This window comes from Aspergillus lucknowensis (genome assembly GCF_044049455.1).
Source record: "Aspergillus lucknowensis strain CBS 449.75 chromosome Unknown BJX67scaffold_10, whole genome shotgun sequence".
NCBI classification, from domain to species: domain Eukaryota; kingdom Fungi; phylum Ascomycota; class Eurotiomycetes; order Eurotiales; family Aspergillaceae; genus Aspergillus; species Aspergillus lucknowensis.
This window is the reverse complement of record NW_027263554.1, coordinates 155,936-180,855: the sequence shown is the minus strand read 5'-3', so window position 1 is coordinate 180,855 and position 24,920 is coordinate 155,936. Positions and strand designations below refer to the sequence as shown.

General features: G+C 53.3%; 8 protein-coding genes across 8 annotated transcripts; 5 read left to right on the top strand and 3 right to left on the bottom strand.

Moving 5' to 3' along the window:
- Nucleotides 1-858: 858 nt before the first annotated feature.
- BJX67DRAFT_22351 (putative cell morphogenesis protein (PAG1)) lies at nt 859-9,317 on the top strand. The gene is made up of 4 exons (XM_071025786.1): nt 859-1,913; nt 1,968-2,198; nt 2,256-5,576; nt 5,625-9,317. Exons 1-4 carry the CDS (start codon nt 1,212-1,214, stop codon nt 9,111-9,113), a joined length of 7,743 nt encoding a protein of 2,580 aa, XP_070888205.1. The 5' UTR covers nt 859-1,211; the 3' UTR covers nt 9,114-9,317.
- A 177-nt stretch (nt 9,318-9,494) lies between these two features.
- BJX67DRAFT_347873 (NAD(P)-dependent oxidoreductase) lies at nt 9,495-11,834 on the top strand. The gene is made up of 3 exons (XM_071028595.1): nt 9,495-9,929; nt 10,032-10,222; nt 10,399-11,834. Exons 1-3 carry the CDS (start codon nt 9,785-9,787, stop codon nt 11,137-11,139), a joined length of 1,077 nt encoding a protein of 358 aa, XP_070888204.1. The 5' UTR covers nt 9,495-9,784; the 3' UTR covers nt 11,140-11,834.
- A 474-nt stretch (nt 11,835-12,308) lies between these two features.
- On the top strand, nt 12,309-14,502 carry BJX67DRAFT_386968 (putative RNA binding protein MSSP-2; the record flags this gene model as incomplete). Its single annotated transcript, XM_071034161.1, has 6 exons — nt 12,309-13,252; nt 13,314-13,404; nt 13,458-13,547; nt 13,601-13,695; nt 13,756-14,073; nt 14,129-14,502. The coding sequence occupies 6 exons, from the start codon at nt 12,309-12,311 to the stop codon at nt 14,427-14,429; spliced, it is 1,839 nt and encodes a 612-aa protein (XP_070888203.1). The 3' UTR covers nt 14,430-14,502.
- Nucleotides 14,503-14,978: 476 nt separating this feature from the next.
- Nucleotides 14,979-16,178, bottom strand: BJX67DRAFT_22279 (FAD synthase). The gene has a single exon (XM_071025768.1). The coding sequence runs from the start codon at nt 16,015-16,017 to the stop codon at nt 15,148-15,150; it is 870 nt and encodes a 289-aa protein (XP_070888202.1). The 5' UTR covers nt 16,018-16,178; the 3' UTR covers nt 14,979-15,147.
- Nucleotide 16,179: 1 nt separating this feature from the next.
- Nucleotides 16,180-17,279, bottom strand: BJX67DRAFT_22278 (J domain-containing protein). The gene is made up of 3 exons (XM_071025767.1): nt 17,146-17,279; nt 17,049-17,092; nt 16,180-16,987 (listed from the first exon to the last, which is right to left on the bottom strand). The coding sequence occupies exons 1-3, from the start codon at nt 17,203-17,205 to the stop codon at nt 16,459-16,461; spliced, it is 633 nt and encodes a 210-aa protein (XP_070888201.1). The 5' UTR covers nt 17,206-17,279; the 3' UTR covers nt 16,180-16,458.
- Nucleotides 17,280-17,418: 139 nt separating this feature from the next.
- On the top strand, nt 17,419-20,231 carry dbp4 (RNA-dependent ATPase HCA4). The gene has a single exon (XM_071025766.1). The coding sequence runs from the start codon at nt 17,471-17,473 to the stop codon at nt 19,931-19,933; it is 2,463 nt and encodes an 820-aa protein (XP_070888200.1). The 5' UTR covers nt 17,419-17,470; the 3' UTR covers nt 19,934-20,231.
- A 298-nt stretch (nt 20,232-20,529) lies between these two features.
- On the top strand, nt 20,530-22,400 carry BJX67DRAFT_379256 (E3 ubiquitin-protein ligase; the record flags this gene model as incomplete). Its single annotated transcript, XM_071032532.1, has 2 exons — nt 20,530-21,677; nt 21,731-22,400. 2 exons carry the CDS (start codon nt 20,530-20,532, stop codon nt 22,398-22,400), a joined length of 1,818 nt encoding a protein of 605 aa, XP_070888199.1.
- Nucleotides 22,401-22,703: 303 nt separating this feature from the next.
- Nucleotides 22,704-24,681, bottom strand: BJX67DRAFT_386967 (Hsp70 family protein; the record flags this gene model as incomplete). The annotated part of the gene is made up of 5 exons (XM_071034160.1): nt 22,704-23,115; nt 23,161-23,915; nt 23,984-24,257; nt 24,340-24,512; nt 24,577-24,681. 5 exons carry the CDS (start codon nt 24,679-24,681, stop codon nt 22,704-22,706), a joined length of 1,719 nt encoding a protein of 572 aa, XP_070888198.1.
- Nucleotides 24,682-24,920: the final 239 nt, after the last annotated feature.

Here is a 24,920-nt window from a genome sequence, read left to right as displayed (position 1 = left end):
GATTGCTATCATCACAGAACGTGAGAAATGAAAGGCATCCCATCTTCGGAGCTTGTTGGCGATGTTCAGCTCTTTCCTGGTTGTCAAGCATTCCCGAAGTCCCCAAACAAAATCCTGTTACATGGATTCTCTGTGAGCGATCGAGTGGTGGCCCATCATCCGATGACAATTTCAGAAGACCCTTCCTTTTCATGTGTAGACCCTCATTTTTTGAGCGTCGCATCAGCAACAGCCCGCTATCATAAGCCTTCGTCGAAGCTCAAGCATGCGCACATCAATTGTTATTGTCAAATTCGAATCTCGTCAGGAGCAATCAAATAATTGGCGTTACTTTGGTTTGCTGGTCTGCTTAACAGGCTCCGCTCGGCCTCGCAGACAGGGGATATGTCAACACTCGATGGCTTCGAAGGATTATTGGCGCTCACGAGACATGTAAAGCTAATTGCCCTCGGAGATTGAAAATTGTCGGGTGGAGCGAAGAGTGACAACGAAATTGGCTTTTTCTTGGGAGATATATATATATTTTCGCTGCAGTCGTTCTGGCTCACCCAGAATCAGGATGTCGAACTCAAGCACACGCTCTCCGCCCCTTTCACCCTTGGTATTTACTGAGCAGACTAGTTTTGGGGGGAACGCTTCAAACGTGAGATGAGGACCCAACACTCAGGTCGAGTCAGGAGCACTAGAACAGAGTTGATTGTAAATCAGATAAAAAGAAAAGAAAGCCATTATTTGCCAGTTCATCGAGTTTGTTGTTGGTGGTGATTGCGGGCATGGTGTGGTGGCTCGTGCTCTGCTGCTCGGTCGGTCCCTGACGGCGATAATTGGGATCAAAGAAAAGCTCTCAGCCCGATGCTCGCGTTTATGACCGCCATTTTTCAACGCCAACCACGCCAGAGCTAGATACAGTGCGATAATGAGTGCCTACGTGTGGCCTCGAACTCTCTGTTAGCCCCGAGATCTGTGAGCATTGCTGAGCAATGAATGCTTGAACTGCAGGGTGCGGTCATCTTAGTGCAACAGTATGTGATCCCCGACCGTTTGCTCGCCCGTCTGCCCCCCACTGCTCCTGCATTCGAGTTCCCAACCCCCCGAGCCTCCCTCGAATTCTCTGAGAATTTACCTCACGAGAGGTAGCGGAACTCTGACCTGATGCGTGTGCAGTGGCATCCAATCCTACGCTCAAAACTGGCCCTGTCCAGTCGTCGCCGATGCCCCTTGTACCAGATGACTCTATCTCGACGTCGCACCATAATATCTCATCTCCAGCAGAGCGCCTAGGCACGAGGAGCACTCCATCGTCCACTGTTCATAGTCGAGAAACCTCCGCTGTTCGTGGAAGAGCACTCGATCCCTCCGCGCTAGCCCCTGTCACGCTCCAGTCTCAGAGTACTCGCCGTGGCCACTCACACTCCAAGAGTCCTGAAACATCTTCCGTGCGCCCCAGCCCCGGATACGATGCCCCTCTGGAACGGAGGCCTTCGAACTCCTATGGACACCACCGCCAGACCTCAATCGTTCATGGGGTCCAACACTCCCGAAACCCCAGCTTCGCCGCATCCTCTACATCTACGAGCCCTTTGAGTCCGGAACTCATTGCAAGCCTCAGTCGCAGTGGCGTTGAGCAAGAAGGGGCTGGGAGATTGGAACACCCGGATATGCACTCGAATCACCAGAACCCTCCCTTAAACGGAACGGCGAGCCACAACTCACAGGGAATACTCAGCACGATTGAGGACCAGGATACGGAGGATGGACAGGATGGTGTTAGCCCGGCTAGCGTTGCTCATAGAAGGATGAACTCGACTGGAAAACAGTGGCGGGAACGCTCACACAGCCGCTCGCATTCGCGGCACCCCCAGTCAGAGTCGAAGACCGTTGGCGAATATGCATTGCACCACCTCTTCAACTCCGTAAGTCGATTTACACCCGGAGAATGTTGAAGTAAAATCTAACAGTTGGAAAAGTTTGTCGGACAAGCGGATAGCAAGATCAACCAAGCTATTATGAGATTGGGCGAATCGGATGCTCCAGTGGAGGAAGTGTGCGGTCCTGGTGCGGATCCTAAATTTGATCAATTGATATCTGCTCTGGGCCATATTGCGCGCCAAAAACCCAAGCCCTTGATTGATACGATCATGTTCTGGCGGAAAGCCAAGGGTGATGCTGTTATGACAGCCAAACAGGCTGTGAGTCAGGTAAGCTCCCTTTTTACGAAAGACTCGCCGCTCAGCTAACATTATTGACCAATCTAGCCGAAGCCGCATGGGGAAAATGGTCTACTTATACGTCGAAATACCGAGCCGACCCAGGCTGGCCCTGATTCTGTTTCACATACAGATCAATCACCGCATTCGCTTCTGTCTCGGCACGACGATATCATACTGACGGAGCGCCGGGCGACCGTCTCCGTGTACCTTGTCTGCAGGGTTCTGATAGAGATATTCAACCAAAGCAGCCTGGAATCTATAACCATCGACATGGCCGATCGGTTGGAGGATATAGTGTTCGGGCAACTCAAAACGGTCGATCCGGAACAAATAGCTGCCTCACCCCTCCGGATGGCGAACTGGAGGATCTATTCGCAATTGCTGGGGATAATGAGCGAAGAAAGGTTCATGAGTGTCACCAACCGTTTCTTGCTTGAACTTGAACGCTACCAAAAGGACGAGAGTATTCGAGGACCATCGAGGGAAGGAGATGCTAAATCAGAGCTCTTGATCTCGGGAATGAAGCACATTCGCGTGAGGACAACCCCCGATATATGGCCGAAGTCATGCGAATTCATGCGATCATTAGCTCGACTGTTTGTTACCGCCCATGGCCAGCGCATTAAGCAAACATACTGCAATATCTTTGAGAGGCTGCTGCTTCCTGTTGCCGCCAACCCAACCTGCGACCTGACCCTCCCCAAGTGGAAAGAGTTTCTCGATTTGGTACATTCCCGTCTCCCGCATATGTTAACTAAACCTCGACACTGGGCCGCAGCCTTCCCGCTTCACGTCCTACTTCTGTGCTTATCCACGAAGGATACCTTTTCATCTCAATGGCTTTCGGTGGTTCAGTCACTCCCAGCCAAATTGAAGGATCGCCCGACTAGAGGACCGGCTCTTCAGGCTATGTGCCGCTTAGTGTGGACCTATTTTTTCCGGTACTCGGATTCTCCCACAGTGACTCTTCGGAAAGTTGAAGAGGTAGCGAGGATAGCATTACCAACGCAGAAAAGGACATACCTAAGCACCGACCCGGCAGTAGCGGAACCCTTGATTCAGTTGATACGAATGATAGGATTCAAGCATCCAGATGTTTGTTTCCGGAATATTATCTTTCCGCTGATCAATTCAGAGCACTTCACGTCGTCCGGAAAGGACATGAAGATTGAGCAGATGGAACCTGAAAAGATAGTGATCGGAATCCGATCATCTCTAGCTATAGTGTCAGATCTGGAGAACTGCGATCAACTATGCCCTCCTTTCCCTACCGGCTCTATCCCCAATCCCTTTACCGAAGCCCCAGCGCCGACACACTTGTTCCGGTCCCGATATCTGATAGACCCAAAGCTTCCGGGCAGTTTAGAGATGTCGGATCAGGATTCCTCTCGACCAGTTAATACCGCGAGGCTCACTGATAATGCGAGAGACCATTACGTCCGCTTCTGTGAGATACTTGGTAACATCACAATTCTATGCGATAACACGTTCGGTGGTCAGGCTGCATTGGATGAAAAATTTGGCGGAGCCACCCCCAAAACACCGATTACGGAGGCTTTCAGCTTTGGGAGACGTGATGACTACCCCAATGCTGTGGATCAGAGACAAGGATTCTACGACTTGCTCCATGTCGCGGTTCAGGCTCTTCCCCGCTGCTTGTCTGATCATATCCCGTTCAATTCCTTGATAAATCTGCTATGTACTGGGACAGCTCATGTTCAGCCCAATATCGCATTTTCCTCAGCTGAGTCCCTGAAGGCGATTGCACGGCAGCTACATGCGCAACAAGTGACCATGGGGTTCGCACGATTTATTTTCAACTTTGATGCTAGATACTCTACCATGTCGGACGAGGGAATGCTTGGACCGGGCCACATAGAGTCGACTCTGAAGCTGTATGTCGAACTACTACAAATATGGATCGAGGAGATCAAGCAGAAAACTCGAGGTACGACTGCCGAGGCTGTGGAGAAGAACATCTCTGGTAGCCGCGCGCTTCAGCTTGATCTGTCTAGTGTTCTAGCACAGGTCGAAGAAGTTGAATCCCACGGATTATTCTTTCTCTGCTCGCAGTCGCGGAGGGTTCGGGCCTTCGCAATCACGGTTCTCCGACTTATCACCGAATTTGACAGCGCTTTAGGCAAAGAGAACACCCGGATAATCAGAATACTTGAATCGGACTCCCAGCAGATTCTGGATGTTAATGACGAACACCTGACCGTTGCTGAAAGAAGTCGCATTCAGAAAGGCAAACGAAGGAGTGCCTCCCAAAATACGCTGATTGAACTCTGCAGCAGTGAAGTGTCTTACGACTCTACACTCTGGTCGAAGGTGTTCCCGAATATTATCCGTATAAGCTTCGAGACTTGCCCCTTTGCTGTCACACTTGGGCGGGAAATCGTTTGCGCGAGGCTTGTTCATATGCACAAGGCCATCACCGCCCTGGCCGAAAGCCCGCAAAATTCCCACTATACCACTCCTATCGAGGCTATGCACGCTCGGTCGTTGGCAAGAAACAATTCCACTGCCGAAATCTTGGTTGAGCAATGGAAGCTATACCTGGTAATGGCGTGCACGACTCTCAACAGTGTGGGGGCACAGTCACAAAGCCAACTTGCCAATGCTCAACATGCTAGAAAGACGTCGAAGGGGTTACAGTCATCTGACAAAATTGGCTCCGCTAGAAGTCTTTTTGCCTTCGTGATCCCGTTGCTCTCGGCGGAACGGGCTTCCATCCGGAATGCAATCGTGGCCGCCTTGGGATCCATCAACAAGAATCTTTACCGCACCCTGCTCGAGTCCTTACAGTACGCCGTGACGACCTGTAATGAGGAAGCTAAGATCCGGATCGGCACTCATTATCGAACGCCAAGCAGCCCGCGACGAAGTCGTAAGACGGATAGATTGCGCACAGAGGTGACCCACGTATACAAGTTAACGTCCAAGTTCTTAAAAGAACCTGAAGTATACAATGACGACTGGATCGTCAATAATCTTGTTACATATGCAAAAGATCTGCGCATTTTCCTGAGCGACGCAGAGGTTCAAAACGACTGGGAGTTCCAAAGCCTGCGTTTCCATTATTGTGGACTGATGGAAGAACTATTCAAGGGAGTCAACAGGACCAAGGATCCATCTCGCTGGATTCCTTTCGAAGCACGCAAGTCAGCCTTCTCCCTCATGGAGGATTGGTGTGGGTATTCTCCAAATCAAGCCCAGATTGCTCAAAGAGAGGAGAATATGCGGAAAATCGCCATGGCACAGCGCCAGGAGACAGGTGGGGAGCTGCGGTATGCTGCTGCACACATGGAGATAGAGAAAAAGAATTTGCAGGCAGCATCTCTTGGCGCGATGGCATCACTCTGTGTAAGTGGCAATCCTTGTGCCTACGTTATTCAAATTAACCTTTAGCAGGCTGGCCCGATTAGCATTACAACAGAGAGTGGCTCAGTGCTTCAGTTCGATGTTGGACGAATGCTTTCATGGCTTGAGAACATCTTCGGCACCATCAGTGACAAGTGGCATGCCATCGCTCGACGCGCACTCAAGAACCTCATCGTCCACAATAAGGAACACTCGTATCTATTAGAGCGCTCTATTGAGATGTGCTATGCGACGGAGCGGCCAAAGGCTTTGGGAAGCTACTTCGAAGTAGCCACTCAGGTCCTGATCGAACACGCTGATTATCCTCTGGGTTTCTGGAGAATCTTGGGGGCTGTTCTAGTGACCCTCGGTAGTCCGAAGCGGGAAATTAGAATGAAATCGGCAAAGCTCCTCAAGATTCTAGAGGAGCGTCAGCAGAAAAACTCCAGACTCCAGGATTTCGATATTAGTATCTCTGACAAGACCACTGCGGTCTATAAACTGGCCCAATTCGAAACATCGAAGCGTCTCGCCCAGCAACATTCGGACTTGGCCTTCACTCTCTTCTCTGAGTTCTGTCTACATTTCAGAAATTTACAGCCCGATAGTCAACGCAACATGGTGGCTGCGATTCTTCCTTGGGTACAGACGATTGAGCTACAAGTTGATCCTAATGGTGGCCCCACAGCTAAATCATACATGCTTCTTGCCAACCTCTTCGAGATTACTATTCGGTCAAGCACCATACTTCCGAATGAAGTCCAGGCTTTGTGGCAGGCCCTAGCCACCGGACCACATGGGGGAAACGTGCAGTTGGTGCTGGACTTTGTCATCAGTCTTTGCCTGGAGCGCAAGGAACAGAATTTTGTCGAATATGCGAAGCAGGTTGTGGTATTTCTATCAGGAACGCCTGCGGGGTCGAAGGTTATCGAGTTTTTCTTGATGCAAATCGGCCCTAAGAATATGGTTCAGGAACGCAAAGACATCACGCCAGCCCCTCCAGATATTAAAGGTCTACCCTATGTTGTCGACCTTGGAGCTGTGCTCCCCGTTGGTAACAAGCAAGCTGGCCTCTCTCTTGGCCAGGTCGCACTCATTTTCCTCGTCGACCTTATGGTCGCCCCCGTTACACTTCCTCTCCCGGACGTGGTGAAACTGTTGCACGTTGTCATCATTCTCTGGGACCATTATACGCTTACTGTACAGGAGCAGGCTAGAGAAATGCTTGTTCATCTTATCCATGAATTAATCGCTTCCAAGATCGAAGACAACGCACCGGCCAGGAGTCGGTTGTCGATTGAGGAGTTTGTGGAATGTATTCGCGGAAGCGATCCAAAAGTTGTTTGGGAGTATGAGGACAATAATGACAGGGCCGATGACGAGGATGACAACCGTGTTCCGGCCTCGATGTCAAGTGTCACCCGCGCGGTCCTTGGATTTTTCAGCCTTGCCTATGAAGGCATGACTGACCTTTGGGCAAAAGAAGCACTCAACTGGGCTACCTCATGCCCGGTTCGACATCTTGCCTGCCGCTCGTTTCAGGTGTTCCGCTGCATCTCCTCGTCCCTTGACTCGAGAATGCTGGCGGACATGCTGGCTCGTCTCTCGAACACGATTGCAGACGAGGAGGCGGATTACAGGACCTTCTCCATGGAAATTCTTACCACGCTCAAGATTATCATTAGCTCGAGAGCACCAGCAGACCTTCTACGCCATCCTCAGCTCTTTTGGACAACGTGCGCCTGCTTGAACACCATACATGAAACAGAGTTTGTTGAAAGTATTGGCATGCTCGAAAAGTTTATGGACAGAGTCGATATGAGCGATCCGATTGTCGTTGATGAGCTCATCAAGGGCCAGCCTCCAAAGTGGGAAGGTGGATTCGATGGTATACAAAACTTGGTCTACAAAGGGCTCAAGTCTTCACAGTCGCTCAACCGCACGCTAGATATCCTACACCGCCTCAGTGCCCTTCCAAACAATGACCTTATTGGGGACGGAAGCCGCCTGCTATTCACAATTTTGGCGAACCTGTGCCATTTTCTCCATCAATTCGATCCAGGAGTGGACGATTCCAAAACCTTTGCTCGCGCTACATGCCTGGCTCGCGTGGCTAAGGATGAAGGGTGTCCTCGTTTAGCGGCCTCCCTTCTCGGTTTCGCAAATGGACAGTACAAAGCGGAAACTGATTTCTTGAGCCACATAATCACGGAGATCCGCTCCTACTACTTTCCTCAACAAGATGTTCACAGCTTAATTTTCCTCATGGGTTTGCTTACGAACTCGATCGATTGGTTCCGTCTCAAGGTTATGAAGATACTTTGTGCGCTGCTTCCAGAGATTGACATGCGACGCCCTGAAGTAACATGTCATGGTCCTGATTTGATCTCGCCCCTCCTGCGACTTCTGCAAACGGATCTTTGCCCTCAAGCATTACAAGTCATGGATTATATAATGACCGTCTCTGGCAATCCGATGGAGCGTCATCATCTCCGAATGAGCATGGCGTCGTCCTCTTCATCAAGAGCTATCCGAAAGGAGTACGAGCGCATCCAGAGTCTCTATGGGATACCAGAACCTACTGGTTGGTCTATTCCTATGCCGGCTGCCCAGTCGGGTGTTACACGACATAATGTCCATGCCGTGTTCTATACATGTGCTGAAGTCGACCGCATGGAGGCGCAGGAGACCGCCACATCCGAGGTTGAGTTCCATGCGGATGATTACAGTGATACCTTCTTCCCCATGCGGGCCGACACCATGAAATCAATCGACACGCAGACGGATGGCAACATTGGCGACATTGTGCAGAAATTAGACAGCCTTGACGACTTCTTCGAGGAGACCGAAACAGGCCACCCAGCATTTGATCCCTTACCAGAGATGACGCTGCGTGGCTTTGCCGGCACATATGCGGATGCTAACGCCAGTATCTACGACCAGCAAACCGCACCCATATTGCGCAAGTCTCTTGCGCGAACAGCATCAAGCTCCTCCTTCCACAATGGTCTCGTTGATTCGCGTCCTTCGAATATGCGATTTGACGGTGCTGGAATGCATTCAGCCGGCCCTTCGACATCGACGCCTCATTCGTCCACACAAACATTGCGTCCAGTATCTCATACCCGTTCCGTGACATCGCCGGTCAACCATATTTTTTCTCCAACCTCTTCAGTCTCGCAGTTCTCTACCCCAACCATTGGGTCCCATGAGCCGACTTTCTTCTCCGATGATGAAGTGCCAGTGGACGATGGACTATATGACTTTGACGAACGACTGACGGTAACCAAGCATCCTATGCCTCCCGCGAGCAACCAAACACGCAGTGCGACGGATGGTTCGTCTTCACTTGAGTCGATGATACGAAGTGGTATGCGGCGGCTCACGGGTGGAGCAGCGAGTCGGGATAAGGAGCGGCAACGGGAATTCGTCCGAGCTCAACACCGGGCATTTGCCCAGACAGCGAGTTCACCACGTGTGCCGAAGGTGCCGGCAGAGTACCTTACAGGGGCCACAAGTAATCCGACTTCGCCTGGATAGTAGCAAGAACTGAACCCGGGATGCCGACGGCCCACCCACTTTCTAGAACATGGCTTCCTCTCGTTGGTCTCTGGCGTTCTGTTTTGGCGTTCAATCTGATATTGGGATTATACTCAGGTTCATACCCATTTATGTGCATTGTTTGGCGTGTCATACAGGCTATCAACATATATTAGCAGGAGATATTTGTATCTGAATAAATAGCTTTAGATTGTCATGCTGCTTTAATTAGGTTCTCTGATGTCCTCTGATGACTATGCACGTGATCTTCGGTTCTCCGCGCTCCGTCACCTTTCCCATTTGGGAGTTCCCCGCATGGGGGCGAAGTGGAGATGCCGCCGATTGGACGGGATGCGAGAAATGATAGGCAGATCATGGTCTGTGTGCCATCCACCCCTTCTCGTCCCTCCCTGGATAGCTTCGGAAAGCAACGGAGGGTCGGCCAGGCACCTCTGCATGGCCCTCGTTTGCGGGTGATTACGTGAGTGGGGACTGTCCATGCCTTCTTCTCTCTCTCCGGAACTGCTCCAGCTCTGCAACGCGTCTCCGAGAGCCTTGGATTCTCCTGTTCAATCATTTTCTTGCTTTTATTTCGGCTATATCAGCGCGTTGTCGAGGAATTATTCATATCATCATATCTTTGTGGCATCAATCCCCTATTATTTTCCGGAATGAGTGTCTCCTGTCTTGTGCGGAGGAGTGTTGCTCCCAAGTCATGCCGCTCGATCGCGCGGCTTTCACAATCAACAGCACGTGGCTTTTCAACGAGTCTGCGGCGCGATGACGCTTGGGGGTTTATCGGGTTGGGACAGATGGGTATGTTCCTCTCGAAGTTTGGCCTTCCTGCCTCACTTTGCGATGGACCCGGCTGGATCACTTTGTATATGTGCGAAAGTTGGCTGACCTCTTCCTCCCTAGGATACAACATGGCCAAGAACCTGCATGCAAAGATCCCCTCTACCGATACGCTTCTAATTCGCGATGTAAACGAAGAATCAGCAGCGCGCTTTCTCCGAGAAGTTCGTGATACTGCCAGGAGCACTGGAGAGGGCAATGGCATGCCGAACGTGATCGTGGCCCAGAACGCAAGGGAACTTGCGGAGAAGTCGGTAAGTCCAGCGCGCTTCTTTTGCCCTCTATGACTGCTCAACGGCTAGAGACGTGCTTTGTGTTGGACAGACCACCGTGTATTATGGAGGCCGTCTTGCTTGCGTTCTAGCGAGGATGCTTTTGGGAGGTATTTGGAGCTTTGTGACTGTGTATCCTAATGTTCATACGGCTCTAGAACGTGATCATTACTAGCCTTCCGGAACCCCAGCATGTTAAGGACGTTTTCCACTCCATGCTTCGCCAGGGACCTCTGCCTGCCCTGGACAAGGAACGCGTATTCATCGACACATCGACCATCGACCCTGCTTCTTCTAAGGAGATTGCCAATGCGATCCATACGACCTGCCAGGGGCGTTTCGTCGACGCACCCGTTTCCGGCGGAGTTGTGGGAGCTCGTGCTGGGACGCTGTCTTTTATGTTCGGAGCCTCCTCTCGAACGGGCGAGCTTGTGGATCGGGTAAAAGCGATATTACTTCTCATGGGAAAGAAGGCGTGGCATATGGGGGCGGCAGGGAGTGGTGTCTCGGCCAAGCTCGCCAATAACTATCTTCTGGCGATCAACAACATTGCGACGGCCGAGGCGATGAACCTCGGGATGCGCTGGGGTCTCGACCCAAAGTCTTTGGCAGATATGATCAACGCATCTACCGGTCGATGCTGGCCAATGGAAGTTAACAACCCTGTTCCCGGCGTTGTCGAGGGAGCTCCCGCCTCACGAGATTATGAGGGTGGATTCGGAGTCAGTCTTATGCACAAGGATCTACGGCTAGCTCTCACGGCTGCGAAAGAATCTGGAACTCCATTGGCACTGGCAGAGGTCGCTCGTGTCATTTACACCGTCGTCGAAGCAGAGCATCGGGGCAAGGACTTTTCTGTGGTGTACCAATGGTTGCGGGATCAGTCGCAACAACAATGATGGCATGATAAGTTAATTATTTGGCGTTCTTCTTCCCTTGGGACACTGCCTATTTTCATGGCCCTGTGGTTTTGGGGTTTGATATCCCCGGTATGGCCGGTGCTTTCGACAGCATCTCATCGTACTCTAGATTGCACTCTAGGTTACCTTTATTTGACTGTCTTTAAGAAACACCTGCCCCCGAGCTGGCGATATATCGATGTAGGCCAGCCCATGATGCTATCTATGCAAGCTTACCCTGCACGTGTGTGCCTTTCTTTGACGCCGAGCCAGGTTGCACTTCATATTCTGGATCTTGTCGCCGACTCACCTGGGAAGTTGTATGGCAATGCCGAGAATCACGTTTCCTTGAAGAACTTTCTTTCTGTTATTGTTTTCTCTCATCCTTTCCTTCCTATACAACCTGTGTTTCTTTGTTTCTGCTGTGACCCTCTCTGTGACTCCTTGTGCCTTCCCTTCTTGGAAGTATCTAACCTTCACCAGCTCCTTCCATCTCCATTTGCTTTCTCTCCTTCGACATCTTCACCTCTAGATCATTCCTTCCCTTTTTGGATCTTCACTCTGTCCATCTTGCTCGTCATCCCTGCCTGCCTCTCTCTCCTGCTCCCCTTCTCGCTCCTCCATCTCCCTGCCATTTCTCCTCCCATCAACTTCAGCATCCCAACGCCTCTTTTAGCTATTCCGCATCCCACAACTTCTGAGTTTGCTATTGACATCTTGTCTTTGGCTGCCTTTATCCCCTTATTGCTCTCGCCTCGAGTAAGCTGCCTACTGTCGACCCCCGTTCATCGTCGGGTTTCCTTCGACTTCCGGGTTATTCTAGCTTTCATTAATCCCAAGTTCATGTAAGTGATTTTGGTGTTGCAGTAAGAAAGAATCATTCTAATTGGGGTGAACAGCTACATCCTGTTTGCCTGTATCTCGGTGTTGGCTTCAATCGTTGTGGTGAGTGCCATCCCGTCTCTTTTCATCAATCTCTTTGGTTCCACGGGCTATCTTTCCCCTTTTCCCTTCCTCTTCATCTTGTTTTCTGCGAGTCTCCATTTCTACTGTGTTGCTCGTTGAATCCGATGTCGAGTGTTATGCCTAAGGCTTGAGGTCTATATACTATCTGTTCCCGAGCCGTGACTAACTGCATCCCGTAGAACTGTTATTATAGATCCCCAACGATGGCTACTCAGACTCAGCAGCAGACTTCTTCCGAGACCGGTGCAGCAGCGGCGAGCCACGCCGGTCAGTTCACCCATAACAATCGTGGGGCTTATGCTACGGGACATCCACAAGGCAACCGTCCGGACCTGGCCTCGCTTTTTGGTGGATTGAGCATGCAGAATCAGAGCTCTGGCGGCAAATTCAACTCCATGAAGGGGAACTTGCCGGTGGCCATGCCCCCACCTTTGGAGCTTGCTGGCCCCCGTCACTTCAATAACCAGCTCGTCCTGCTTCCCAACGGGAGTGTCTTTGGGGGATTCCCCCCGGTTTCCCCGGTTTCCCCTTTCCCTCCAACTTCGCTTCCTGGACATGAACAGGTGGGCCAAATTCCGTATCTGCCGAACACCATGTATCCAAGCCTTGCTCCGGGATGCCCCGTCGTCCCGGCCGCAATGCAAGGCTATCACTTCCCCTATCTCGTCAATTCTGACATTCAAGGTTCAACGGGACAGAAGCAGAACCACTGGGCTGCTAACGACGAACAGAAGGGTACGGGAACTTCGGCGTCTGATGGTGGCAACCAGAGTGAATATTTTGGCACCATTCCAAGCCTTGATGGCTCTACTCTTTCGCCTTATACAGTGAACGGTCTTTCCCAGGGAGGACAGAGTTCCCTACAACTTCAGATGATGAAGACCCCAACTGGGTATATCCTGCAGGATTTGGAAAGCTTGGTCCAGCAAGAGCCTGCAATCCCAAGGGCTGTTCCAGCCATGTGGACCAACCCGACGGACCTAACCTTGGCCAAGTGCCTTGAAAATCGGGAGGGAATCACCAACGTCTACATCAGAGGCTTCCTCCCTGAGACCACTGATGAGATGCTGCATGCATACGCCTCTCGTTTTGGTAAGATCGATCGTTGCAAGGCAATTGTCGACCTGGATACCGGCCTTTGCAAAGGGTATGCTGCCCCCCGGTTCGAAGGGTCTCATCTTGATGTACTTTGCTGATTGCCCACTTAGGTTTGGTTTTGTCCAGTACTTCAACTTCGAGTCATGCGAGAACTGCATCCGAGGCTTTTTTTACCTTGGCTACCAGGCCAGCTTTGCTCAGGTACGTGACGCGCCATAGACTTCATTGCCTGTGTTAGAGCTAACAAGGCACAGAAATCTCGCAACTCTCGCTTGAAAGATCTTGAGGACAAGACCTCCACCAATATCTATTGCACCAATATCCCAATCGACTGGACCGAGGCGGTATGGCACCTTTGTTTCGCATTTAATTGACCGACTAACACGTCTTTTCAAAGGATCTCCGCCATCACTTTGAGCCCTATCGCGTTGTATCTGAGAAAATAAGCCGCGATGAAAAAACAGGAGTTAGTAAAGAGGTTGGATTCGCGCGGTTAGTAGTCTTAGGTCCAGCTGTGCCAAATCTCTTATGCTGTTCCACTGACTGTGATAGATTCGAAACACGTGAGATTGCTGAGAAAGTCCTCTCGGAGTATCACAATACTGTTGCAGAAGATGGCGTGAAGCTGCTCCTTCGGTTCGCAGACACCAAAGCCCAGAAGCTGCTAAAGCAGCAGAGCAACGAACGTCGTGCGTACCGTGCCGGAGAGTATAATTACTCTGTTGAAGTGGTCCAGGGATCGACACCTTCGCCTTCGATTCATCGTCTTCAGCAGACGGTGTCTCACCTCAGCCCTAACTCCCAGGTCAGCTATGTGTCTCCAGTGGGGGTCGGCTCCACTTGGACCCCAGCAACGTCCATTTCCCCATCGTGAGTACTATATCCTTTCTTCCAGGTATTTCGACCATGCTCACAACTTAAGCAGGGTTCCCTTGGCGAAGAACCCGGTTGGCAACTTGCGTTTCAACTCATGGTCCTCGAAGAATAGCCCGGTGCCCCTGGACAACACCCCGCTATACCGTGGGCGGCTCGGACTTGTCAATCGTAGCAACTGGACCGACAATGTCTCGGGTGGTTCTTCCAAGACTGTTCTGCCGAGCACTCCTTGCGTTGAACCTCGCTCTGAAAGAACTAGCCCCCATAAGGAGAACATTAAGGCCGGCTCCCTGTCCCCAATCTCCTCGCGCAGGGAGATCATTGTAAACTCTCCACGCTCTGTGATCTAGAGACCTGTATCTTGTCATTCGAATGGTGGTGGGACAAAGTTATCCATGCTCCCGAGCCGAGATTCTTGCCGACAAGACCTCTGCAGCATGCCTTGGTGTAATGCACTGCCCAAGAACTCTCCCAGTTCCGGCGGGACGAAGGTGCGGGTCACACGGTATTCTTTCTGGTCATTTTGCGCTGCACGCCTGAAAGCTCGCATGTCTTACCGCTGACCTTTGGACCGCGCCTATTTCTTCCCTATTGTTTTCCCTATGTCTTCCGCCATCGTGGTTCTGGACTTCTTGAGCTTTTGATGTACCGGATGAGAGTATTTGTTCTTGATTTTTCTTGACGGCATCCGGGGTTGACGGACCGCAAAACATTTCATTCAGGAGTCGCATGTGTTACCAGAGTTTGTGTGTGATGGACGCGTCGAGGTGGAAGAAGCAAGATGCTCTTTATTTCCTGTATCTGTCTAAGAGTGTATCCTCGATTTCTTTTCGCAACAATCAAGCTGCTTAGTCTAATACAAGGAATTAAAAATGCTGCAGCGAAACGTGGTGTCCGCTCTAGGTAATCGTAATGCCAAACAAAACGCTAGGGGGGTATGTATGGGATCTATAAGTCATGATGAACATGTGCCGTCGAAAAATCGGGTATTTCCTGGTCGGTACATATGTCGGAGGGAAGGAGGTTAAGGAAGTTGGCCCTGGGCAAGGCAATTCTCTCGAATCTCTCTCACCGTCTTGGAGGACGGCCTAAGCGCTCGTCCTCGTCCTCGGTTAAGACATGCGCGGGTTGATATCGCCTGCCATCCATGACATCCCGCATCAATAGCCTGGGATTGGGAAGGGTGTCCTTTACACCACCCAGGCTTGTATAGCCTTGATCATAGAGGATACAGTAATCCAAATCCAGACACTTGATAAACGCCCAGATCTCCGCATAGCGCCAATCGACGACGGAGTGGATGCGCATAAAGTCAGGCCAGCCGCTATCCGTGCGGGCAAAATAATCCAATTTCTCGCCATACGGGTCGCTGCGCCTCGTCCCGACAAAGATTGCCTTCACCGTCGGATTCCTGTCAAGGTAATCCTGAAAACACGACTTGAGCGTCGAATCCGGCGGGCATGTCGTATACTTCAACAGGTCCAGGTGATAATACAGCTCGGACGTCCTCACGAATTCCTCCACCGCAGGGAACGAGTCCGGCGGTGTCCCGTAAAACGCCTTGATCTTCTTCACCTCCCCGCTTTCGATTGCAGGATGCTTGTGGAGACCGGCGAGGAAAAGAACGAGCAGAACAAGACAGTCTTTCCCGCCGTTGTAGGAGATTGCGAGTTCGGGGAGAGTGTATTGCGCGAGAGCGTCCTTGACGATCTTGAGGGTGTTGCGGGTTTGGCGTTGGGCGGCGGCTGCGTGCGAGGATGGTGGGTGGTGGGGTTCGGCGAGGAAGTGTTGGACGCGTCGGTGGCATTCGGTGACGATGGAGGCGAGGGAGCGCGCATAGTGTGGTAGGCCTTGTTGAGCGAATGACTCGGGTGGCATAACTGTGGGTTTGGGGAGGGTCTGGGTATGCTCGGGTATTGTTATGGGGCCATGTGGCATGCTGTTGGAGAGGAGGTGGTGAAGGAGAGGGGAGAATTGAGGAATTGAGGGATTGAGGGACTGAGGAATTGAGAGGGAGAATGGTTTTCTTAATTTCAATTGAACGGAGGCCGAGAGGTAGGAAGGAAGAGGGAATTGGGAGGCGTGGTGAAGGGGAAACTGAGGAAATGCCGCTGGAGATGCCGCTGGAGCTCCGAGAGAATGTTCTGGTGCGCCCCGCTCCCCGCAGTCTCCGAGCCTGACCGCTTTCTTATCACTGTTTGCGTGCCTGCGAGGTTGTTCGGATGAAGCTGTCCGGGGTGCGGGTGGACTCCGGAGTATTCTCCGAATATTATTTCTTTTTTTCCTGGATTGGGCTGGGGATGTCCCGATTCGTGGTTACAGGGCTGGAGTGCCTCGGTCCCTCCTTGCCACAAGGACAATGCTCTAAAGTATCTAACATCACCCGAGTACCTTCATCTTTTTCTTCTTCTTGTCCCCGTCCTTCTTGTGCCCCTTCTGCCACTCTCGCCAGCTCCCAATTCGCTGATCGCGCGTATCCTCCCATGCCTTGTCCTGGTCCCGTTTCCGTTTGCGCTCTTCGATTTCTTCCTCCTCTTTCCGCCTCTCCCGTCCCTCCTCCTGTAACTTGGCCTTCGCCTGTCTCCGCCTTCGCGCTTCCTCCTCAAGCAGTACGTGAACTGTCTTAGCCCGCCACTCCTTCTTGAACTCCTCCGTCTTCAATTCCGGCGAGTCCAACGTATACTTGTGCTCCCGTATTAAGAGCCGCCGCGCATCCGCAATGCATTCGTCGAGGTATGTGCGCTGCTTCTCGTCCATCAGGGCGGACTGTGCTTTCTTCAGGCGATCGAACGCATCCGGGGCGCCGGGATTCTTCGTCTTATCGGGGTGGATGAGGAGTGATTTCTTTCGGTATTGTATTTTGATGTCTTTCTCTGTTACTCCCGGCTGGAGGTCTAGGACGGCGTAGCTGTAGTCACAGAGTTAGTCTTCCGTGGGATGGAAGGGGGAGGAGGTATGCGAATACGTACGCATCTAGGACGAATGCTTTTCGTATCCGGTCGATTTCTGCGTCCTGCCGGAGTTAGTAAATCAAGGCAAAGAGTATGGATGCAGTTCGGGGCGTACTTTGACGAAATCCGAGGCTTCTCTTTCTAGAGCGTCTAGGGCGTCCTGCTCGTCGGACATTGTGATGCTGAAAGTGCGATTGAGGAGGAGAATAGAGTACAATGAGAGGGGTTAAGATACAACGTGTCGGATTCAGCTTCGGATGCAAGTAGTGATTCTTAAAGGTCACCGGCCTGGAGAGCAGCCTTATCAACGATGACTCAGCAGTTCTCCGCTGGGCAGAAAAAAGTTCCTTCACCGCCCGCTCTTTTGCTCCTCCGCTCAAGACCGATTCCATCGTCAATGATCGGGTCGACGATCAGGGTCTTTTTCGCAGTGAGTGATCATGGCTCCGGCATCTGGGCCTCGAGGAGGGAAGCATTCGAAACCGTCTCACCGAGCTGGCACTTTGAAGCGCAAACGGGCGCAAGAAGACCTGTCGTCGCTCGTCCAACGGGTCGAAGAGCTCGACCTCCAAGCAAAATTCGAATCATTCTCCGACCTCCCCCTCTCAGAACCGACGCTCTCCGGTCTCACGTCCTCTCACTTCAAAACTTTAACCGACATCCAGTCGCGTGCGATCAGCCATGCCCTCAAGGGGCGAGACATACTCGGCGCCGCCAAAACGGGAAGCGGGAAAACGCTCGCGTTCCTCGTTCCGATTCTCGAGAGTCTATACCGCAAACAATGGTCCGAACATGATGGCCTGGGGGCCCTTGTTATCTCGCCGACCCGCGAGCTAGCCATTCAGATTTTCGAGGTCCTCCGCAAAGTCGGCCGATATCATACGTTCTCTGCGGGGTTGGTTATCGGGGGCAAGAGTTTGCGCGAGGAACAGGAGAGATTGGGAAGGATGAATATCCTCGTCTGCACGCCGGGACGGATGCTGCAGCATCTGGATCAGACGGCGTTCTTCGAGACGCATAATCTGCAGATGTTGGTGCTGGACGAGGCGGACCGGATCATGGATATGGGGTTCCAAAAGACCGTGGACGCTATTGTCGGACATCTCCCGCCAGAACGCCAGACGCTGTTATTTAGCGCGACGCAGACGAAGAAGGTTTCGGATTTGGCGCGGCTGAGTCTCCAGGACCCGGAGTACGTCGCTGTTCACGAGACAGCGTCGTCTGCGACCCCGTCGAAGCTGCAGCAGCATTATGTGATTACGCCTCTTGCGCAGAAACTGGATACGTTATGGAGCTTTATTCGGAGTAACTTGAAGTCGAAGACGATTGTGTTCTTTTCCTCGGGGAAGCAGGTTCGGTTCGTTTATGAGTCGTTCCGACATATGCAGCCTGGTGTTCCGTTGCTGCATCTTCACGGCCGGCAGAAGCAGGGTGGGCGGCTTGATATTACGACTCGGTTTTCTCAAGCGCAGCATGCGGTTTTATTTTCTACGGATGTTGCCGCTCGTGGTCTGGATTTCCCTGCTGTCGACTGGGTGATTCAGGCGGACTGTCCGGAGGATGCAGATACATACATCCATCGGGTCGGACGGACAGCAAGATACGAGCGCGATGGTCGTGCCGTTCTATTCCTCGACCCCAGCGAGGAAAAAGGGATGCTCCGACGGCTGGAGCAGAAGAAAGTCACGGTGGAGCGCATCAACGTCCGAGCCAACAAGCAGCAGAGTATCAAAAACCAGCTCCAGAATATGTGCTTCAAGGATCCCGAGCTGAAATACCTCGGCCAGAAAGCCTTTATCTCGTACGTGAAGTCTATCTACGTGCAAAAGGACAAGGAGACGTTCAACCTGAAGGAACTCAAATTGGAGGATTTCGCAGGGAGTCTAGGTCTCCCCGGAGCCCCGCGGATCAAATTCATCAAGGGAGACGATACGAAGGAGCGCAAGAATGCGCCCCGAGCTATAGCGTACGCATCTAGCGATGAAGATTCGGAGGAAGACGGCGAGAAGGAGAAGGAGAAGGAGAGGGGGAAGAAACCCAAGGAGAAGGAAGTCCGAACCAAGTACGACCGGATGTTCGAGCGGCGGAACCAGGACGTACTGGCGGACCACTACTTGAAACTCATCAACGACGATGGCACAATAGCCGAGCCTAGCAAGGGGGCTACAGCCGACGCAGACGAAGACGACGACTTTCTCTCCGTCAAGCGTCGCTTCGAAGCCGGCGACGAGGATCTGGACGTGGGAGGCAGTTCAGACTCTGCCTCGAACTCCGAATCCGGTTCCGACTTCGAGTCCGACTCAGACGCCGGGGAAAAGACAGATGCGAAAGTCGTCAAACTCAGTGACAAAGACACGCTAGTGATCGACTCGAAACGGCGCGAGAAGCTACTCAAATCCAAGAAAAAGCTCCTCAAGTACAAAGGCAAAGGCACAAAGCTTATCTACGACGACGACGGAAACGCCCACGAGCTCTACGAGATGGAAGACGAAGAAGCGTTCAAGACGCGCGGCGACGCAAGGGAGCAGCAGGCCCGGTTCCTGGCTGAAGAGACACGGCGCACTCAGGCCGCGGATCTGGAGGATAAGGCGCTTGCGAAGCAGAAGAGGCACGAGAAGAAGGAGAAGCGGAAGGCGAGGGAGCGTGAGCTCCTCGCTGCGGAGGAGCGGGAGGAGGCTGTCGCGCAGCTTGTTCCTTATGAGGGCGATCAGGGTATGGACGGTGGATATTCTTCGTCTGAAGGCGAGGAGGAAGCGGAGGCAGCGCGCCCGAGTAAGCGAGCGAAGGTGCAGCAGGAGTCGGAAACGGTCCCCTGGTACAAGAAGGAGAAGAAGCCTGCAGAGGGGAGGAAGATTCAGACGCTGGAGGACTTGGAGTCGCTGGCGACGGGGCTACTGGGATAGCCTTGGCTGTTGTGTATTTAGCGAAGAATCTGTTGACTTCATGCTTGTCTCGATACATCAACGATATTTCTCCACAATTCCACTGGCTTTCGGAGCCTCAGTCGATGAATTTTAATTTAGAGCAGCCACGACGATGTCGACGAGTCAGGAAGCGATTTCCAGCCCACGCCCACGCCATCTGCGCCCAAGACGCCCGGGCAAATCACGACTGCCCACCGTCTCGTGTTCATCCTCTGCGTTCTTCGCAAGGCTGACTTGACTCGCTCACTCGCTCGCTCGCTCTCGCCAGAAAATGCTCAGACTCCTCCAGAGACGTGGCGCAGGCAGGGCGTTGCCGTTGCCGTTGTCGACACTTCCGCCTCTCGTCCCGTCACTCCAGTCCCCAAATCGTTGACGACGTCGACACCCAAACGCAGGGCAAACGAAATCTCCTCTCGTCAAACACTCGTTTTTCCATCAAAATAATATGTGATGCTCATCCCACCTCTTACCCGCCATACCTGAGCGTTTGAGGTGATTTCTCGCTACATTAACCCGTCCACCTACTTCCCGATTCCAGTACGCACACCACAGCTGCATAGCTAGCGAGCTGGAAAATGGGCCTCCGCAAACTCCTCGGCAACCGCAGCGGGCGCTACAGTATATGGCAAGACGTCCTCGCGGAGCCAGAGCCGCACCCGCACCCGCAGCCGCAGCCGCAATCGTTGCCGAAGGTTTCGTCGGAGAAAGTGCATTTTTCGTTCAAGAAGACGCAGGTGACGACGTCGACGCAAACACAAGGGCAGTCGCAAGGGCAAGGGCAAGGGCAATCGCAGACACCGACAGATCTCGCGGGACTCGGAACTTCGATCCCAAATACTGGGCCTGCGGAGCTGGAGTCTGTAGCGTCGGAGGGGAAGACGCTTCAGTGGGATATCAGGAAGAAGACGAGGGGTGCTGTTGAGGTTGGGGAGGGAGTTGCTGTTGAGGTTGAGGGGCGTCAGGCGCTGAATGTCGAAGGTGAGGGTGAGGAGGGGATCGAGAATGGGGACAGCGACAAGGAGAACGACGACGACGGAAAAGTAAGCGGGGGAACTATCCAACATCCACACGAAGAGGAAGAAGAAGAAGAAGAACCGCCTGCAAAGGAGAAACCCAAGCCCGTGGTCGATGATGATCTGCTCATATTCTCCGACATGATGGACGCCATCCCCCTCTTTGGACGGCAGTTTGGAGTGGCTCCGACATCGATAGTTCGCGAGCAGAAGGCTCAAGAACCCGAGCCGGAACCCGAACCAGAGCCAGAGTCGAAGTCGAAATCCGTCAATGGACAAGGGAAAGACTTCGATTCGTTGCTGCAGCAAGTCGACCAGGAGCTGGAGGCGCTGTATGCAGACCATCTGAAGCAGTCCGGAACCCGGAAGGCTGAGAAACCAAAAGGTTTCGGCGGGCACGACTGGACAGCGAGTTACGAGTCGGCTGTGAAGTCGAGGAAGAAGCTGAAGTCGGCGTTCCGGTCCAAGCCTGAGCCCAAAGCAGAGGAGTGCATTATCTGCCTCGAGCCTTTCAAGGACGGTGTCCCGGCCCCCAAGACGGTCACCAGTGCGTGTCTGCATCCGCCGTCCGTTTGCTCAGATTGTGTCAAGAAGAGCATCAAGAACGACCTCGAAACGAAGTTCTGGAATGAGATCAAGTGTCCAGAATGCAAGACCTTGCTCATCCACGATGATGTGAAGCGGTTCGCGGACGAGGCGACCTTTGCGAGGTATGCAATTCTTCCCTTCCCTGGTAAGGCTACGAGGAGTGCTGACAGGCTAGATACGACAATCTCTCCTTCCGCCACGCCGTCAGCGCCGACAAACGATTCATCTGGTGTCTTGAGTGCGACTTCGGCCAGCTCCACGAACCGGGCGCCTCGCAGCCGCAGGTCCGCTGTCTGAACTGCGCCGCTGTTTCGTGCTTCAAGCACGCGATAAAATGGCACGACGGGTTTACCTGCGACGAGTACGACGCTGTTCTCTGGGACCCGGACAGCTACAGGGAGATCAAAGCGAAGAACGCAAACGGGGGGAGCGCCGAGCCGACGCTGCAGCCCATGTCTGAGGCGGTGATGAAGCGCGCGAAGCTAGGAGAGGAGTTCCGGCAGCAGCAGCTGCACCAGGCGCAGAAGAAAGCGGCGCGCGAGCAGCAGGCGAAAGCGATGAAGGAGGCAAAGAAGGCGAAGCAGGCCAAGGAGAAGGAGGAGAAGAGTAGTAAACAGGCGAGCGCGAAGGACGACTTCCAGGAGAAGCTGGAGACGCTGAAGCGGCGGAAGGAGGAGCTGGAGGCGTCTGTGAAGGTCGTCGAGGCGACGACGAAGCGCTGCCCTGGCTGTCGGTGGCCGATTGAGAAGAACGAGGGATGTGACCATATGACATGTAAGAACCCCCCTGACTGTCTTCCTGCTTCATTCTACTGTGTTCATTACCTCGTGGTCATCGGTGATTGACCGATACAGGCCTCAAGTGCAGACACGAGTTTTGCTGGGTCTGCCTCGAGAAATGGCAATCGCATACCCGGAACTGCAGGCGATTTCCGGAGTGGATCTAGGCTGACTGTTTACAAGGTATCAAGTGCCATGCCGAGTTTTGCTGGGTGTGCATGAACGACTATAGTGAGATTCGCAGGCTGGGGAACTCGATGCACCGACGCAGCTGTAGATTCCACACAGACAATCTTGCTTAGCATTCAAATGATAAACCAGCTTCGTTGCAGCAGATACATCGAGACATATAGACATAAGACATAGAGACTAATAAGCATACTCGGCCCGGACCGTGGCATATCTCTTCCCCTGGCAGAACAGCACATACGTCGTCTCCGCAGAGCTATACGTCGCCTCGATCGACCCGTCAATGCCGTAGTAGTCCTTCCCATCGGGCCGCCGTCGGATCGTCTTATCCAAGTCTGCCTGCGGGATGCCGGAGAGGTTTGCCTTGAGCGTGACGAGCACCTTGGTGCTGTTGGCCTTGTGCACGGGGGCCTTGCTGAGCTCGGCGTCGGCGTAGATGTCCATGTAGAGCACCTGGGGCTTCCCGTCGCTGACCAGGTAGTCCTGGTTGAAGTCGATGGGGATGGGCTTGTTCTCTTCGATGGCGAGGCCTTTTGTGACGAACCAGACCATCTCGGGGGCGCGGAAGAAGCCCAGGCGCGAGCACCAGTACCTGAGCTGTTAGAGTGATGGCGTGAAATTAAAAGAGAGGGCTTACTTCTGACTGATATCATGCTTTGCCGGGTTAAACTGCGCGTGCAGTTGGATGCCATAGTGCTTCCTGGCCTTCCTGGACACGACATCGACGGAGCTCAGCCCCTTGGTGCGACTCAATCCCATCATCACGGCGCCTCGCACCACAGCAGTCCACGCATTCGGCGGCTGCAAGACCTCGACGCTCTTCAGGGCCTCCCGCATCCTCTCCTTGAGATAGCTGTTCTGCCCGAACCCGCCCACCAGCAGCACAGCCTTGATGCTCACCTCGCTCTCACACGCCGCAATCTGGTCCTGCACGTACCGAATCACCTTGAGAATCACCGGCTCAAAGATCGTATGCATCTCCTCCGGCGCAATCGTCACTTTCCCGCGCCGCACACCCAGCTGCGCGTTATTCGCCAGCCCCGGCACCGGGATCACGTACCCCTGCGTCCCGTCCAGGGTGGGCGAATACTGCTTCTTGATCACGGAGTCGAACCGCTCCATTGCCTCCGTGAGGACCTCGTCGTCCCACCCGTCCTCGCGCCCGAGCTTGCGCGTCAGGAAGTCGCCGAACCGCCGGTTCAGGAACGTCGACCCGCAGGGACCCCCCGTGCCCGCTGTGATCTCTTTCACCTGCAGGATCGGGGTCAGCCCCGTGATGGTGTAGGAGATTAGGTCGACGGTGCCACCGCCGGCGTCGCAGAGGACGAAGCTGTCGCCAATGTCGAGCCCGTGCGGGTCGAGCCCGTGCAGGGCGTAGATGGCTGCTGCTTCCTGTGGGGGTCAGCGCTGCTTTCCAGGGAACAGAGGCTGGGCGGGAGAGGCGGAGATAGGGAGGATACTGGCTCTGTGACGAGGGAGATCTCCTCGTCGCTCTTCAGGCCGGCCTTCTGGCAGGCCTTGAGCGTCTTGTCCTTCGCGGCTTCGGTCCAGATGGCCGGGACGGTGAGCGAGAACTGCAGCGGGATCGTGCGCAGCAGGGCCGCGCCGAGCTTCTGCTCCAGCGTGTACATGATGTGCATGTAGATCTGGGTGAGGTAGTCCTCTGTGAGCTTTTCGGGGGTCTTGTCGCCCCAGCTCTTGTTCGAGACGAGCGGGTTCGTCTCGTCGAGGCCGCTGCACGAGACAAGGATACGGATTAGCTACTGTCCGTCCTTCACTCCACGGATAGCGTGGTTGGAAAAGGAAAGATGCGTACAGCTTAAACCACTGGTATCGGTCCACGAGCGACGGGATCTGGAATCCCCATTGCACATTCTCGGCGCTCTTTGAGCCCGTGTAGCGCAGCTCGGTGGGCACCTTGACGCTGGACATGCCCTCTTGCGATCCGGCGTGCGAGGGCCATGACTCTACCACGGAGATGTGGTCGGGCTAGGCAACTGGGTTAGTTACTGTAATTAAAACCTCCTCATCTTGAAAGAGCAGGTGAAGTTACTCGTCTTGTCTCAGCCCATGCGACGCCCGTAAAGGTCGTGCCGAAGTCGATGCCGATGACCAGCTTGCGGTCGACGAGGGAGAGCGAGCCCAGTGCGTTTTCCATTCTGCGATGAAGTCGAAGTCACTGAATGTCTCTGTCTCTGTCTCTGTCTCTGAAGAACAGAAGTCAAGATGAATCCCTGGATCTTGGATCCTCTGAACCCCCTCTTCAACAGCAAACGCCGCAGACCCACCATCCATCATCGCACAGCAAGCAGAGCAAGCACAGCACAGCCTGACTCAATCCGCCCAAGGCAGAGATTGTCCCCAGCCTATCGGCCATTGACTTCCTCGTCCTCCCCA

Excerpts from the sequence above, each read along its gene's own strand:
- BJX67DRAFT_22351 (XM_071025786.1), top strand. The coding sequence starts at position 1,212 with ATGCCCCTTGTACCAGATGACTCTATCTCGACGTCGCACCATAATATC. Across the intron at positions 1,914-1,967 it reads TGCACCACCTCTTCAACTCC|TTTGTCGGACAAGCGGATAG; the intron begins GTAAGTCGATTT and ends CAGTTGGAAAAG. Across the intron at positions 2,199-2,255 it reads CCAAACAGGCTGTGAGTCAG|CCGAAGCCGCATGGGGAAAA; the intron begins GTAAGCTCCCTT and ends TGACCAATCTAG.
- BJX67DRAFT_22279 (XM_071025768.1), bottom strand. The coding sequence starts at position 16,017 with ATGCCACATGGCCCCATAACAATACCCGAGCATACCCAGACCCTCCCC.
- BJX67DRAFT_347873 (XM_071028595.1), top strand. The coding sequence starts at position 9,785 with ATGAGTGTCTCCTGTCTTGTGCGGAGGAGTGTTGCTCCCAAGTCATGC. Across the intron at positions 9,930-10,031 it reads TATCGGGTTGGGACAGATGG|GATACAACATGGCCAAGAAC; the intron begins GTATGTTCCTCT and ends CTTCCTCCCTAG. Across the intron at positions 10,223-10,398 it reads GGGAACTTGCGGAGAAGTCG|AACGTGATCATTACTAGCCT; the intron begins GTAAGTCCAGCG and ends ATACGGCTCTAG.
- dbp4 (XM_071025766.1), top strand. The coding sequence starts at position 17,471 with ATGGCTCCGGCATCTGGGCCTCGAGGAGGGAAGCATTCGAAACCGTCT.
- BJX67DRAFT_22278 (XM_071025767.1), bottom strand. The coding sequence starts at position 17,205 with ATGTCCGACGAGCAGGACGCCCTAGACGCTCTAGAAAGAGAAGCCTCG. Across the intron at positions 17,093-17,145 it reads AAGCCTCGGATTTCGTCAAA|GACGCAGAAATCGACCGGAT; the intron begins GTACGCCCCGAA and ends TAACTCCGGCAG. Across the intron at positions 16,988-17,048 it reads AAAGCATTCGTCCTAGATGC|CTACGCCGTCCTAGACCTCC; the intron begins GTACGTATTCGC and ends CTGTGACTACAG.